At 46.8% G+C, this 17,129-nt stretch overlaps 1 protein-coding gene across 32 annotated transcripts in view; it reads right to left on the bottom strand.

The window, feature by feature from the left end:
- The window catches only part of LOC126533104 (uncharacterized), a 106,212-nt gene that overhangs the window by 32,360 nt on the left and 56,723 nt on the right, over window positions 1–17,129 (bottom strand). For 13 of the 32 annotated variants that reach the window (XM_055071770.2, XM_055071765.1, XM_055071766.2 and 10 more), the window contains 10 exons: window positions 16,521–16,571; window positions 14,411–14,470; window positions 14,054–14,122; window positions 13,578–13,640; window positions 12,349–12,408; window positions 10,500–10,553; window positions 9,703–9,786; window positions 2,178–2,240; window positions 1,648–1,689; window positions 69–128 (listed from right to left, as the gene is read on the bottom strand). In XM_055071770.2, coding sequence (XP_054927745.1) covers window positions 69–128; window positions 1,648–1,689; window positions 2,178–2,240; window positions 9,703–9,786; window positions 10,500–10,553; window positions 12,349–12,408; window positions 13,578–13,640; window positions 14,054–14,122; window positions 14,411–14,470; window positions 16,521–16,571 — 606 coding nt within the window. The remainder of the gene's footprint in view (window positions 1–68; window positions 129–1,647; window positions 1,690–2,177; window positions 2,241–9,702; window positions 9,787–10,499; window positions 10,554–12,348; window positions 12,409–13,577; window positions 13,641–14,053; window positions 14,123–14,410; window positions 14,471–16,520; window positions 16,572–17,129) is intronic. The other 19 variants (XM_055071763.2, XM_055071780.2, XM_055071771.2 and 16 more) reach the window with 14 other exon arrangements.

Raw genomic sequence — 17,129 nt, 5'->3', positions numbered from 1 at the left:
GTTTCCTGGGTGCCTTTAAAATTACTTATATGTGCTTTCTATAATGAGAGGGTAGCAGTTGCACTCACCGATACCACCTATCTGACTTGGCCGTGATCCGGTGCCACCCGAAATGCTGCCGCCAGATCCTGAAAAAGAGGCTTTGGTTCACCGCGGGCAGTGCGGTAATGAATACATGCACTTTAGCGCTAGTCGATATTGCCGGTAAATTTAATTGCATTGAAAAAAAAATGAAATCCTGTTGTATGTATGGTATGTATGGCTTCACGACGCCGAAATGATACGCCGGCGGTATTCCCTGCTTACGTAGAGAGGGTGCGCCTCAATTGGTCCCTAGTTCCTGTTTCCGTCTGAGTCAGAGAAGCGCAGAGCACAATTAGTTTTGACTCAGGACTCAGGAGCATGGATGAAAATCAATGGGCAGCTAAAGTGAACAAGTATGTGCACCTAAAAAGTGTGGGCACAACACCGAAAAAGAGGTCAAGGAAGTTGGCGAACAAGTACAGGGTAATCGAAAGTGTAAATAGTGAACCAGGAGTCAATAAAAAGAAAGTGCGGGAAACAAAGACACTGAATTGGATGCAATGAATGGAAACAAAAAGGGCCATGGAGATTTAGAAGAGTGGGAAGAATGAAATTAGAAGGGAGCATCTGTGCGATAACAGAAAAGGAAGTGCTTTCCCATTTGAGACTCGGGCTTATTGCCTATGGACCAAAACATACCGGAGCAAATACTCGCAACAAGATGAGGCATATGCATGCTGCAACAGAAATACGCAGATCACTCAGGACATCCTTTATTTGCGGTCAATATGATATACAGTAAACAACAACTAGTCTAAACTGAAGTTCTTCTGAAACATCCTAATGAAATGGGAGGGTTTCACCCAGTGAGAACCGTAGTTAACGTACAACTTCCAGAAGCGCTTCGATTTAATGTGGACAGACGCATCAACCGGGTGCCGGTCGAGATTAGGAAGAGAGATTTTGAGTATTTCTCAAAAAACAGCAGAGGAGAGACTGATAACAGCGCATACCTTACATGGATAGGTAGTGGTACAAGGCACGGAAGTTTTGAGCAAGCGGAAAAATATTAAGGAGGTGGATAGAGAAACGCTAGAATAGAAAATCTGTATAGCATGCCTGATTACCTCAAGCAGGCTAGGCGACAGTTTCTCACTGCCCAGTTTCAAAGCTGATGGAAATAAATCGTCATCATCACCATCATCATCATTCACATGCGCAGGTCACGTAATATGCAAACTTTTTAGGAGGCCCTGCATGCTGGAAAGATATATCTGGCATACTAAAGTACAGCACAGAATATATTACAATAGAATCAGTGAGCAAGAAAGGAAACAGCGAGAGCTTTTGGTTGAGCAAGGTCAATGCTTTAAAAGGTAGGAATGAGGTAAATTAGGGTTGAAGGGCGCTTAATTACACAGCTATGCGTGTACATGCAATTTACATAGCTAAAATGTGTGTTGTGCTACTCTTTCTTAATATAAGCAATGTTGCTTGATTTCCTTTTAAGATTCTAAATTTCAAACTATTCAGAAGTTCAAGCACAAAAGTGCTTTCGCAGTTTGCAGCTGCTAGAATCACGCCATGCTTAATCATAAATAAATTGGCACCAAATGCACATACCCAAGCTACCCGACAGTCCCGGCAGTCTTCCGCCAGCTGCACCTGAGCCACCGATGGTAGAACATACAAGAGAAAAATAAAAAAATCATGAGTGAAAGGTACCAAAGCTGTATACTTCGCCAAAATATGAATGCTGAACGTTTGTGTACGTACAGAAGGCAGAGGGACGGGAACTTGAAGCCCTTCGAGTTTAGAAAGTGAAACTTGCTGACGAGTCAGCTATAAATGTGTGGGACAGGTTCGCACACTGCGGGGATGGCACTAAAAAAATTTGTAGCCGGGGCGGTTTTAGCATGGATACGGCAAAGTCGATTTCATATAGTTTTATTGTTTCTAATAAAAGGAAAATCAGACATCCACCCGTTCGTAACAATGGCTACAAAGGTTTCTGTAGTTTCTCAATAAATTATGACATCTTTTGAAATTGAACCCCTTTGACTAGCTCAACCACTAAGCGGACGCGTTTCACCGTGTCCTTTCCCTTACGCCAGGAGTTCTGTCTTTTACGAGCCGTTCGAATCTTCACTCACCCGAAAGACCAAACCCTGATCCGCCGCTGCTGCTTCCACCGCCGTAGCTACCACCAGAAGAACCTGAAAGTCGAAGAAGTTGAAGTGCTAGTTATTACTTTTTTATTTTTTGAGGTGCGAAATTATGTTAGTCGCAAGATTGGACTCTAACTAAGTGGATAAGAGCCCGTATGATCTCACAAGTACGGAGTTATCGACGTAAAGCATCTATATGCCTCGGCTATAGTTAAGTGCAAGCAGTTGGCTTTGCTTTGAGCAACCATCATGACCTCTCGCTGTGAAAACAGCGCTTGTGGTCTTGAGGAGGTGGAATCTTCACACACTCGAACCACCAGATCCTGAACCACTGCCTAAAGCACCACCGCCATGAGAAACGGCGCAAAACCCAAAGAAAGTGAGAAAATGCTTACGCGCTCAATATCCAGCACTGAAAAAATCTGCCTCTTAAACAAAATTCTGAGCAGATAAAAAGAGCTCAAAGATCTTACAAACCCCTGAATATCTATTCCAAAAGAGACACATTATTCATAGCCTTCATGACGTACTGTAATTTGAAAGAGTGGCGTAGTTGAATGCCCGAAGGGCACACTGGGACTACAAAGAAGTTACGCACATAGAATAAGGACTTCTTAATTTTGAACTCCTGCCGTTGATTCGGCGCGCACCCAATGCATGGTCTATTCCGATGCGCGCTCAATGCTTGGTGTTCGGCCGCCATCCTAAGACGTTTGCCGTGGTAGGGAACCGGACAAGTGATGTGGTCAGCAACAAAACAATATGGACGCCGAGCCACCATGGCGGTACGATAATTCTTCAGAGGTGGTTGTTGCTTGTTTATGTTGCATAGATTCCGGTTGAGCAGCAGCCATAGGACACTTAGACAGGATGAAATAAAAAATTCGGATGAGGCACCTAAGATGGCTTATGTGTGGGAATGTGAAAGCATTATGCCGTTTGTAGACCTCCGAACGTCGTGAACGCGCTCATGCTATAGGCTCACGACGTTATGCCATCTCTTCCCCATTGGCTACGCTGTCACGTGCCTGATGACGCATGCACACCTTTAGTACGTCAGATGGCTGCGATGTGATGTGTGCAATGAAGCAAGCGCTAGGCACACATTTAGTGAACCAGAACTGAGGAGCCGTCGTGGCATCGCGAGAGCGTGCTAGTCTACCACCCCGGAGGTCCAGGCTCGATTCCCACTCAGAACAAAATGCAGCAAAGATTCCTTTCAAAGCCGTTTGTTTACTTTGTTTGCGGGAAACTCACTGAAAAATTTGACGTCAATCCGAGCATTTCGTGACGTGTTTTCACTGTCATGTGCCGTCGGCCATTTTTAGCATCGTCCTTCGGTCGCGCCGACGGCGACGGATTTCCCGTAATGCGGCATATAATGCTTTCGCAGTGAAATCAGTGTTAGGTGAACCGTTACTGAGACAACTGGTGGATTGTTGCTGAAGATGACACAAATGAATCCATGTTCCTGCAGAATGACAAGTCAAAACAACCGGTACGTGAGTGGAAAAAGTACCCATGAAGTTCACGCAGCAGCGTCATGCTTACCGAGACGCATGTGAATGGCGTGTAGGGCGGCAAGACACCATTTCAGATCCGTTGCAGTGATTCGATACAACTATCTAAGTATGACAATACTGAGCGCAAATTAGTGTTTGCATTCATTGCTTACGAATATCCGGGTGTTTCATTTAGTTTCAGCGTGACAACCTTCTTTTGCATTGCCAGGTTAATCTGCCAAATTTTAGAGCATTGCCTCTCCTATTATGCTTGTAGTGGTCGCTTTCGTAAAAAAAAAGGCGGAATATTGAGCGCGGCAGGAAGGTTTGGCGTCGCGTTTAAGCTGCTCGAACGGTGTTCTAAGACTACGTGTGAGTGACGTGTTCAGTTGACACAGTACGCAAGGCAACTGTAGCTGCGCCTGCGAACAGCGGCCCGACCGCTCCCAGGCATCTCAACACGCTAGCGTGATGATGAGTGCCGCCTGCGGCTTTGTAGGCGTTGTAAATCAATGGCGCACGAGGTGAAGTCGGTGAAAAAGCCATCGGCGTTTGCCAGCATTCTTCGGTTTACTTGCCGCCCACTACGCGTTGATCGCACAAAAATGCTCAGCAGTAACATTAGTGCTCGTGTACACAACACTCGAGCCCACAGCTCGACTACGTACGTTGGCCTGTCAAATGAACTGAGCATGGCGGTGGAGTTCGTCCGCCTCCATATTACTCCACTTGGCAACATCGTTCTTGCAGCCAAGCGCAAAGGCCGGGTGTTAGGAGGTCTCTAGTGACCTCCGAACATTCCACGCTCTGTCCCCGCTTGCACCGTGGATACCGTGACTGTGTCACGGCAGCGGTGAAGATGCGAGTGCGCTTCTGTTGTACGCGCATAATTGATTGAGTAATAAATACGTGTGAAAGGTACGCGTACTTTAACTAGTCTCAGCTTCACCCCCTAATCCAATGCTGCTGCCAGAAAAACGTAAAAAAAGAACAGAAACCGAAGGAAATAATTAAATGAACACTTTTTCTTATGCTCCGTTCACAGAAACGATCAGTCGGTTGAAGGCATATATATGCACCCTAATAACATATTTCCCTTTTCATAACACACACGTCTAGCCTCGTACCTCTTGCAATGCACGAAGTTAATCTGTATTGCTAAATGAAGCCACGAAAATGATTAACGCGAAGTCTAATAATCGCTTAAAATGAAGCCTCGATTTTCTCTTCTTCGGCCTCTAAGTGCTCCTGGATCGCAGTAAGAAATCATGTTGAAGGTGTGCGATGAAAACATAGAAGAGCTAATGAGTGCTTGCATAGTGAAGTGAAGGTAGCCGATGTTTGATTCACAAGAGCGCACGACATTGCGATACGCGGAGGGGAGTTACGATTTGCAGAAATAAGAAAAAGATTTGCGCTGGCTAGACGTAAAGTTGTGATTCCGCCTCAAAGGCATGCGCAAAGTGAGGAGGCTGAACAAAATTAATACAATTGTTCAGTTCGTATTGACACGTGTTTAACTTAATTGGGTGACCGAGTTCCACCGTCTAAGAAATGTTATTGCTCAGCGTAGGATGTGCCTGCATTATCGGAAGTTTCTCGAATGTTATGGATGGTTCTATACACTGTCTGTTTTCACTGAACCTTGCGTAATCTGATTGCTTGTATGAGTGACGCGAATATGCCAAACTTTCTGGAAGACACGCGGACACCAGCGATTATTCTGGAACGTTCGATGACTCACTCATGCATAAAGGCCAACACACTTGACCCACAGATCATATTTCGACGATCACCGACTGTGTTCGCCGCTATCGTTGTGCTTTGACTGTAACCTGTTACTGTGGGCACAGGTTCGCTCAATAAAAGTCACTTTCGTCATTCACAGTATTGCTACTGTGTTCTTTACCGTCACTACTACGTGACATCTGGTGGAAGTGCTTGTGAGTTCAAATACCGGATGCCCACGCAAACCCGCGATCCCGGCCCAGCAATCCGAAGACCGCGCCAACTTGGCCCTGGACCATCGAGCAAGCCCCCGGAGCACAGCCTCCAACCCGAGACGACCTAGAAGATCGTGATTAACTCGACATCGCGAATGGCTATTCTAGCGTCCCCCATCGTGCTGTAACAGCCATGGCAGCCACCTGACCTGTGGATCATCGACTGAAGATCCAGAAACCCGGCTTGAGACCTACGAAAGAATCGTGACATTCTACAATTACAATAGCTAGGACAAGCTACGCTATGTTTACTTCTCGCTGCATGACACCGCTCGGACATGGTTTGGGAATTGAGAGTGAAACTTAAGGTCATGCGACCTGTCCCGCAGCAGCTTTCTGCAGGCCTTTACGAGCATAGTATGGAGAGAAAGGACTGAAGTTCTTCTAGAACATCGAACGCAGCTAGCTAACGAAAACGTCTCCCTCTTCACCGAAGAGATGACCCGCCTGTTTCGTCTTGCTGACCCTGATATATGCCCGAAGAAAAGTCTTTTTCTTGGTGAGGTCTGTCAGACAAGAAATATTCGCCGGACTAATGCGCCACCCACCGAAGGCCGTCGCGGAATTCTTATCTGAAGCCACTGCCACAGAGAAGCCGCTGGAAATGCACACGAGACAATATGATGGCCAAGTGGCACACCGAAACACGAGGTCCAAGCACTTGGCACCGACGACACGCGAGGTATTGTGCGTGCGGAGCTACAGAGGATGTTTCCAACGTCGGAGCCTCAGGTTGTCTCAATCGCCGACGTCATGCGAGAAGAAATCCAGGGGTCATTAGCAGTTCCCGAAGTGTAGCCAGAATCTCCGGAAACCACGCCTGAAGCGATGGCCTACGCCACCGTAGCCCATCGCCACGTTCTGCTGCCACGCCCGCGCCAGGGCCCCGTAACGAGCAGTTCCGCCGTCCACCACCACAGCCGCCAGCATGCCAACCATTCGCCAACGGGGCGCGCAACGTTCTGCGCACCCCCGACCACCACCCGCTCTGTTATCACTGTGGAGAAACTTGCCTCGTGTACAGCCGTTACCTATATAGCAAAACGAGCCTATCAGGATTCGCCGTTAACGCCGTTAACGTTAACGCCGTTAACGTTAACGCAAAGTGAACAACTGCGTGAGGTCACCGACTAAATCGCAGCCACTGAGTGGAGCCCTCGGCGACCGTCCCATTCGCCGTCACCAGGCCGCTACTTGTCGCCGCAGTGCCGGTCATAAACTGGCCCAGCCTTGGGTCGGTCCGTAAGCCCATATCTGGAAAACTAAAAGCAGCAACCGATGGAGGTGCGGTTGCTGCTTATCGAACTGACGAAGATCCTCCGCCGCCGACAAATACGACGACAAGACTATCGTTACGACATATGCCCGAGAGGCCACGTCTCGACGAAGACTGGAAGCCAAGAATACGCCGAGGGAACAAGAGCTGACGACACGACGTTCCAGCCACAGGTAAACATGACGCAAACGGGATACGACGACAAGGCCAAACTGCAACGTACGAAAAGGAACCACCGACCTCGACGTGTTTTTCGACCACCACACAGTCACCGCTTTAGTCGACACAAGAGCAGACTACTCCGTCATGAGTGTACCCATCGCCGCCCAGTTGAAGAAAGTTGAGATTGCGTGGGAACGCCCTCAAATTTGGACTGATGGAGGGCACCTAATAACGCCAACTGGAACCTGCACGGCAAGAATTACTGTTCATGACTGGACCTACCTTGTCACTTTCCTTATCCTCCAACAGTGTTCACGAGACTTTATTCTCGGCATGGACTTCCAGAACCAAAACGGCACAATCGTCGACCTGAAGTCCAAGTCTATAACGATATCCGAATACCAAGCGATCCCGCCGGAGAGCTCTCGTAGTCACCATGCCTTGAGTGTGCTCGAAGATCAGGTCAGCATCCCGCCTCACTCCAGCATTTTCATTTCCATCGGCAGCAAAACACCCGCATACGTAGAAGGCGTCATAGAAGGTGACCAACATCTACTGCTCGACCCTGAAATTTTCTTCGCAAGAGGGGTCACTTGACTGCACGGAAGAAACACGAAAGTCATGCTGACAAATTCCCGCCAAGAGTTGAAGCTCATTAACAAGGGCGCAACGATCGCATACCTCGAAGAAATTACCTCGGAGATACCTCGAAAGGAAAAAGCTCAAAAATAGCGAAGAAGGACGTATATTCCCTCCCACAGGTAGACGATGGATTAGACCGACTCTGCAATGCAAAGTACTTTTCGGCGATGGACCTCAAGACTGGTTACTGGCTAGTTGATGTCGAGGAAAGGGATCGAGAGAAGAACTCCTTTATCATGCCAGACAGCCTCTTCGATTTCAAGGTGATACCATTCGGACGTTGCTGCGCACCTGCAACATTCCAGCGCGTGACGGGCACAGTCTTGGCAGGACTGAAGTGGCAGACTTGCCTCGTCTGCTTGGATTGCGTTGTCGTCTTTGCCACGAATTTTGAAGGTCACCTGAGGTGGCTTCAGACAGGACTACAGGCGATCGAGTCATTTGGACTCACCCTCAAGCCGGAAAAGTGTCGTTGCGCTTACGAAGAACTTCTATTCCCTAGGGCACGTCACCAACAAGTCTGGCGTCCGTCCCGAGCCACAGAAGACAGCCGCCATTGCTAAGTTCCCGCGGCCAATCGACAAAAATGCAGTGCGCAAATTCCTTAGCCTGTGTGCATATTACAGGCGCTTTGTAAGAAACTTTTCAAGCATTGCGGAACTTTTAACTCATCTCACAATAGCCGACGTTGGCTTTAAATGGGAAACACCACAAGACGACGCATTTGAGGAACTGAAGCAACTGCCGCAGTCACCGCCGGTGCTTTCACGCTTCGACGAAGACCCCGAGACGGAAACACACACCGACGCAAGTAGCATAGGCATTGGTGGTGGGCTAGTTGAAAGAAAGGAGGTAGTTAAAAGCGCCATAGCTTACGCTAGGCGGTTAGTATCAAAACCAAAAGAGAATTTTTCTACGACGGAGAAAGAGTGGCTTGCGATCATTTGGGCTACGGTGAAATTTCGACCTTACATATACGGCAGGCACTTCAAAGTGGTAAGCGACCACCACGCCTTGTTTTGGCTGGCACACTCAAATGATCATTCAAGTCGCCTAGCACGATGGAGTCTCAGACACCTGGAATTCGACATCACCACGGTTTATTAGTCCGAAAGGAACCGCTCTGACGCCGACTGCCTGTCGTGCGCCCCTATTGACCCACCATCGCAAAACGAACTGGGTGACGACGCCTTCCTAGGAACAATAACTGCTGACGACTTCGCCGAGCAGCAACGAGCAGCCGCGGAGTTAGAGTTACGAAGCCTTGGCGAGCAATTGGAATGCAAGACCAACGTTGTCCTTAGAGCATTTCGGCGTGGACTTTCTTCGTTTTGATTGTGGAACGATATCCTCGTGAAAAATACTTTTCTCCAGTCTGCGCAAACTACCTTCTCGTTGTACCAGCAGCACTACAGCCAGAAATCTTACACGCCCTGCACGATGATTAGACATCCGGCCACCTTGGGTTTTCCCGTACTTGCAAGAATACAAGAGAAATGCTATTGTCCGCGCCTGGTCGCCGACGTCACCCGCTACGTCGAGACATGCCGTGACTGCCAGTGACGCAAGACACCACCGGAAAACCCAGCGGTCTTACTACAGCCGATCGAGTCTCCTTGCCGACAGATTGAGCTGGTCGGGTTGGATTTGTTGGGACCCTTTCCGACGTCAACAAATGAATCGTCGGGGCCGCCGACTACCTTCAGAAACAGACGCCGAGTGAGGAGGCTGAAAATGATTAAGGTATATGTGTACTTTGTTTTTGTGCGTCTTATGAGAACAGTGCTCTTATTTATTCCGGAGTGTCAGTTTTCATTTGCACTAGTAATGTAAGAGTTATGCGCAATACTGAAGCATTGTCGTCTCTGCAACGTTACTTTTCCTAAAGAAATAAGCGGTGCCGTTATTCCAGCCACCCTACATACCACCGGCTAATCCACCGCTTCCACCAAAGGAACCGCCGCCAGAACCTCCTGAACCGCCGCCCATCCCGTTACCACCGCCAGCACCTAAAGAAGAAAGGACAAATCAGCATTTCAGCCCGTTGTTCCACTAACAAAATATTTCTTCATAAAGATAGCGCGCACTGAGTCAGCCGAAATATTGTAAATACCTTGCTGAATATTGTTTTAACTTGAAGTCATAGGAAGTGTTGCGTGGACAACCAATGTATTAGATCTACGGATCCATCATGGTAACATAATGGCAGTGGCGTTGCGCTACTTAAGCCGAGATCGCAGGTTCGGTCCAGACCTCGGCTGCGACACTTAAATGGGAGCCAGATGCAAAACGCTGGTGTACTTAAATTTTGTGCAGGTTGAGAATCCCAGGCGGTCAAAATCAATCCGGAGTCTACCATTATGGGCTGTCCCAATAAAAGATTGTGAGTTCGACACGTCTGAAGTCCCAAAGTGATTTTGGGATATTTGTACAAGCGTATCGCCTTTTTATTGTTTTTTTGAAACATTATATACCGATTGAGTCGTGATGACATACTGCGGTTCGACGGGTTGATGATGATCGAGAGAAGAACTTGCTTTGGGTTTACTGCTTTTCAAGCTGTAGTATCTCTTTAGCTGTAGCTGTTGTACCTCTTTAGCTGAAGCTGTAGTACCTCAGTTGTTTTCATTTTATTACTTTTTATTTGCGTTGCAAAGCATGTTTCAATATTAAAATCCGGGCTTGTTGTTTTTGTAGGGTTGCATAATGGAGCAGTACTCACTAGAGCCTCCCGTCACAACTGACCCCGATCCGCCAAGGCTGCCACCGGTGCCACCTGACATAAGAAAAAGACGACAAATGAACGCACACGCGCACAAGGACAAATAAAACACACACACGCACACAAACATACACACATATACAGACACACGCACATACATACACAAACACACACACACACACAACACAAACAAGGGAAGGTGTATAAGCATTGAGAAGAACGAAATTAGCCAACATGTTCGTAAGAATACTTCTACTCGATGTCACCACCTCTGCGCAGACCAGCTACAGATTTTCGTAGTGGCAGCCAATCGGAAAACAGAACGAAAAGTTCTCTAATGCAGGTCTCTCATTGGCGCTTTCACGACACCGACTGCATTGAAGCTTGACGGAAAAGGAGAGATGAATAATGCACAATGGGCGAGCCCTCCTCCCGGTACAATATACACAGCTCTCTCTCGCTACTCATTGGCCGAAACTAACTTTTCGCATTCGCTTCCCTGCAAGACGTTGGTGAGGCGGACTATAAGTAGCGGAGTGCGTGATTTAGGAGGAAGTTAAGGAACCCAAGGTGATGAAAAGTTATCTGGAAAACTGCAATTATAACGTGATTTTGGCACTTAAAACTCCAGATTTTTCTCACCCATAAAAGGTGTTTGTGGTGATTCGTCCCATCTTCTGAGAGGTAACATTGCCATGTGCGGCATTTATGTAGATTGTCTAGTTGAGTGCCTGACAGGGAACATCCTGGCCAGGTAACGACACTTTAAAGGGTAATTGTGTTACCACCAAAATCAAAAGAAATACATTAGCGTTTTTGGTGCAGTGCATCTCCGGGTTTGATTAGCTAGTTGCTGATATTGAAAACCACGCTGGAAATGTTTAAGCGGACAGTGCAAAACATCGACAAAGCGATTATTCAAATTAAAACCTTCGTATGGTGAAGCATATGTAAAAAAAATTCTTGGATAGCCAGCAGCATTCTCATTAGGAGTTCCACACAGAACTTGGAATATCAGAGTGGTTAGTTAGCCATATCCAGTCACAAAATGCTTTGTGCAACATGGTTTTTAACGAGTTACACGCCATCAGGCGCTACCAGTTGATCAAGCTAAGGAAAAGTAAACGAAGTGCTTTGCAAGTACTTTTTTTGCAACCTGGCTGGTTCATACTCATATTCTTAACGTACTGCGCGAAACAATCACCATTAGGTGCGGAAAGGAGAGACACTTTAGGAAAGAACGCAGTTTTTCCTGAAAGTAGCTGGAGTCGAGACTGGTTTTATTGCCTCTAATATTAGAGCACCTGTTCTCACTGGGAGCTCGAAGCAGTGAAAATTGAAATCAGCATAACCTTAAAATCCCTTAAAATGATTTCAAGAATTCTGTTACACCATCAATCCTGTGTGCGTGAACCGGCGTCTGGTTAACAATTTGTCGTCAGATGAGGAATATTTTTATTTGTAATGGAACCGATGATTGATCCCAGCAAGTTCCCCCAAGCGTTCTGTGCCAAGAGTCCATAATACAACAAAATACTTTGAAGTTGGCGATGTCATCCTGATGTAGTGGCGCCACGGGTTTCAGCACAAAACAACAGACAGTAAAATTAATGCATTTTTATTGCGTAGCCTTAACCTTTCTGCCGCCAACTTAATGAAGATACTCTATTGGAGGAATTCTTTACTAGTCCAAAATTATTTTTTGTTGCGCCCCACACGAACTTATGCTCAGTACCCCATTAATGTCCCGCTTCCTTAGGCAGTAAATGCGCACCTTACAAAGTTTCCTGGGTGCCTTTAATATCACCGACCTGTGCTTTCTATAATGAAAGGTAGCAGATGCACTCACCGGAACCACCCATCTGAAGTGGTCGTGATCCGGGGCCGCCCGAAATGCTGCCGCCAGATCCTGAAAAACAGGCCTTGGTTCACCACGGGCAAAAGAGTAGCTGCAGGTTAGCGCTTGTCAATATTGCCGGTAAAGTTAATTCGATTGAAAAAAAAAGGAAATCCTGTAATATATATGGCTTCAGGACACCGATAATGATACGCCGCCGGTTGTCCCTGCTTACGTAGAGAGGATGGCCCTCAATTCTTCCAGAGTTACTCTTTCCGTCTGAGTCAGAGAAGCGCAGAGTAAAATGTTGGTTTTCAAGAAAGACTCGGGAATATAAATCAAAATAAATGGGTGGCTAAAGTGAACAGGTGTGTGCACCTGGAAAGTGTGGAAACAACATAGAAAAAGAGGTCAAGAAAATTGCCGAGCAAGTACACCTGTATTTTAAGTGTAAATAGTGAACCAGAAGTCATCAAAAAGAAGGCGAGGGAAACTGAGACAGCGAATCGGATGCAAAGAATGGAAAAAAAGATTATGTAGATTTACAAGAGTAGTAAGAAAGAAATTAGAAAGCAAAATTTAGAGAGACATTGATACCAACGAATTCGTTACGGGCCTAGGTAGTGCTACAGGGTAGGTAGATAAGTTTTGAGCAAGACGAAATAGATTATGGACATATATCGAAACATGTTAGAACAAAAATCATTTATAGCATGCCTGATGAACTGAAGTAGGCTATGCGACAATTAGCACCGCCCCGCTTTGAAGGGGATGCAAATAAATAATAATAATCGTCATCATCATCATCATCACCATCATCATCAATGATATGCGCAGGTCACGAAATATGCAAACTTTTTAGGAGGCTCTGCATGCTGGAAAGATATTTCTGGGATACTAAATTATAGCACAGAATATATTGCAATAGAATCAATGAGCTAGAAAGGAAACAGCCAGAGCTTTGGTGCAGCAAGGTCAAGGCTTTAAGAGGTAGGAAGGGAGGTAAATTTTTAGTGTTGAAGGACGCTTATTTATTCATCTATGCGTGTACATGCAATCTATATAGGGAAAAAATATGTTGCGCTATTCTTTCTTAATATAAGTAATATTACTCGATTTCCTTTTAAAATACTAAATTTCAAACTATTCAGATGTTCAAGCACAAAAGTGCTTTCGCAGTTTGCAGCTGCTAGAATCACGCCATGCTTAATCATAAATAAATTGGCACCAGATGCGCATACCCAAGCTACCCGACAATCCCGGCAGGCTTCCGCCAGCTGCACCTGAGCCACCGATGGTCGAACCTAAAACAGAAAAATAAAATAAAATGATGAGTGGAGGGTACCCAAACTGTACACTTCGCCAAAATTTGGATGCTGAACGCGTTTGTGAACGCGTAGAAGGCAGAGGGACGTGAACTTGAGGCACGTAGAGTTTGGAAAGTGAAACTTGCTGGTGAGTCAGCTATAAATGCGTGAGACAGGTTTGCACACTGTGGGGTTGGCACTAAAAAAAAATTGTAGCGGGGCGGTTTTAGCATGGATGCGGCAAACTTGATTTCATATAGTTTTGTTTCTCTTATTTCTCAATAAATTATGAGATCGTTTGCAATTGAACCACTTTCCCTAGCTCAACTACTAGGCGGGCGCATTTCACCATGTCCTTTCACTTACGCCAGGAGTTCTGTCTTTTACGAACAGTTCGAATCTTCACTCACCCGAAAGACCAAACCCTGATCCGCCGCTGCTGCTTCCACCGCCGTAGCCACCACTAGAAGAACCTGAAACTAGAAGCAGTCGAATTGGAGGGGGGGGGGGGGGGGGGGAGGGGGGGGGGGTTAGTTATTTCATTCTTGGTTTTCTGAGCTTAGAAATTGTGTTAGTCGCAAGATTGGACTCTAGCCAAGTGGAGAAGAGCCCGTATGATCTCACAAGTACATAGTTATTAACGTAAAACGACTGTCTGCCTGGATTATAGTTAACTGCAAGCAGTTGGCTTTGTTTTCAGCAACCGCCATGACCTTTCGCCGCGAAAACAGCGCTTGCGGTCTTGAGGAGGTGGAATATTCACTCACTCGAACCACCAGATCCTGATCCGCTGCTTAAACCACCGCCATGAGGACCGACGCCAGAACCTAAAGTAAGCGAGACAGCACTGACAGCACTGACAAAATCTGCCTCGTAAACAAAATTCTGAGCAGATGAAAATGAGCTCAAGGGCTTTTACAAAACTCTGTATATCTCTTCGAAAAGAGTCACATTATCCATAGCATTTACGACGTACTGTTATTTGAAAGATTGGCGTAGTTGAATGCCCGAAGGGCGCAATGGGGCTACAAACAAGTTACGCACATACATAAAGGACTTCTACTTCTACTGATTCGTTGCGCGCCCAGTGCATGGTCTATTCGGGTGCACGCTCAATGCTTGGTGTTCGGCAGTCATCTTAAGAGGGTTGCCGCGGTAGGGAACCGAACGCCTGACGTGGTCAGCAGCAGAACAGCATGGCCGCCGAGCCACCGTGACGGTATGAGAATTCTTCAGAGGAGTTTATTGCTTGGATATGTTGCATGGATTTCTGTTGGGCAGCAGCCATGGGAGACTTAGACAGGATGAAGTAAAAAAATCACACGATGCACCTAAGATTGCTTACATGTGTGAATGCGAAAGCATTATGCCGTTTGTAGACCTCAGAATGTCGGGAACGCGCTCATGCTATACGCTCATGACGTGGTGCCACCTCTTCCCCATTGGCTACGATGTCACGTGCCTGATGACGCATGCACTCAGGCCACACCTTTAGCCCGTCAGATGGCTGCGACGTGACGTCTGCAATGAAGCAAGCACTAGTGAACTATTAGTGCACACTATTAGTGAACGAGAACCGTAGAGCCGCCGTGGTATCCAGAGGGCGTGCTCGCCTCGCACCCTAGAGGCCCGCGCTCGATTCGCACTCGGAACGAAATGCACCAAGTTTCCTTTCAAAGCGGTTTATTCACTTTGTTTACAGGAAACTCATTGAGAAATTTGACGTCCATCCGAGCATTTCGTTACGTGTCTTACTCTCCTGCACCGTCGGCCCTTTTTGGCAGCATCTTTCGGTCACGCCGACGGCGACGGATTTCCCGTAGTGCGGCATATAGTGCATTCGCATTGAAATCAGTGTATACGTGAGCCGTTTATCAGACAACAGGTGGATTGTTACTGAGGTGACACAAAGGAATCCATGCTCCTGCAGAATGACAATTCAAAACAACCGGTACGTGAATGGCCAAAGTACACGTGAAGTTGACGCAGCAGCGTCACGCTTTCCGAGACGTATGTGAATGGCTTGTATGGTGGTAAGACACCATTTGAGATTCGCTGCTGCGATTCAAAATAACTTTCCTAAGTGCGACAATACTGAGCCAAAATTATTGTTTGCTTTCATTCCTTACTAATATAATAGTGTTTCATTTAGTTTCAGCGTGCCAACCTTCTTTTGCATTGCCAGGTTAATCAGACAAATTTTAGAGCATTGCCTCTTCTATTATATTTGTAATGGTCCCTTTCGTAAAAAAACAAGGCGAGATATTGAATGCAGCAAGAAGGTTTCGCGTCGCGTTTAAGCTGCTTTACCGGTGTTCTAAGACTACGTGGGAGTGACGTGACTCGGTACCTCAGGAAAATGGAGCTGCACCTGGCAACAGCAGCCCGACCGCTTCCAGGCATATCAGTACGGTAGCGTGATGATTGGTGCCGCCTACGGCATTGCAGGCGTCGTAAATCAATCGCGCACCAGGTAAGGCCGGTGAAAAAGCCGTCGGCGTTTGCCAAGGTTCTTCGGTTTACTTGCCGCCCTCTGCCCGTTGATCTCACAAAACTGCTCAGCAGTAACTTTACTGCTGGTGCACACAACGCTCGAGCTAACATATCGACTACGTACGCTGGCCTGTCGATTGAACTGAGCGTATCGGTGGAGTTCGTCCACCTACATATTACTCCACTTGGCAACGTCGTTCTTGCAGCCAAGCGCAAATGCCGAGTGTTTGGAGGTCTCTAGTGTCCTGCGAACACTCCACGCGCTGGCCTCGTTTGCACCGTGGATACCGTAATTGCGCCAAGGCAGTACTTAAGAGGCGAGTGCGCTTCTGTTGTGTGCGCATAATTGACGTAGTAATATATACGTGTGAAAGGTACGCGTACTTGAACCAGTCTCACCTCCACTCCCATATCCAATGCTGCCGCCAGAAGAACCTAAAAGAGAACAGAAACCGTAGGAAATAAATAAACACTTTTTTATGCACCGTTCACAGAAACGGTCAATCGGTTGAAGGCATATATATGCACATTAATAACATATTTCACTGGGCGTTTCAGAACACGCACGTCTAGCCTCGCACCTCGTGCAATGCACGAAATTATTTTGTGTTAACAAAACAAGCCGCGAAAATTATTAATGGGAAGTCTAATTATCACTTCCGCCCCTAAGCGCTCCTGGATCACACTAAGAAATCCTCTTGAAGTTGTGCGAAGAAAACATAGAAGAGCCATTGAGTGCTTCTACAAAAAGTGAAGGGAACCGATGTTTGAGTGACTAGAGCGGACGACATTGCGAGAGAGAGAAACAACTTCATTAAGCCGAGCTCGACATCTTCTTAGACGCCGTCGATGGAAGTGGTACCCTCGGGCACAGCAGCAGCGCTTTTCGGGCACAGCAGTGGCAGTGGACGGCACGCAGCATCGCTTCTCACGTACTTGCTTTGCCACTGTTGCAGAAATACAACGTGCGGCCGTCAATCCAGCTGTTACGTC

Source organism: Dermacentor andersoni, chromosome 7, assembly GCF_023375885.2.
Source record: "Dermacentor andersoni chromosome 7, qqDerAnde1_hic_scaffold, whole genome shotgun sequence".
NCBI classification, from domain to species: Eukaryota; Metazoa; Arthropoda; class Arachnida; order Ixodida; family Ixodidae; genus Dermacentor; species Dermacentor andersoni.
Note: the sequence above shows the minus strand (reverse complement) of the source record. Positions and strands in the feature narration are given on the sequence as shown.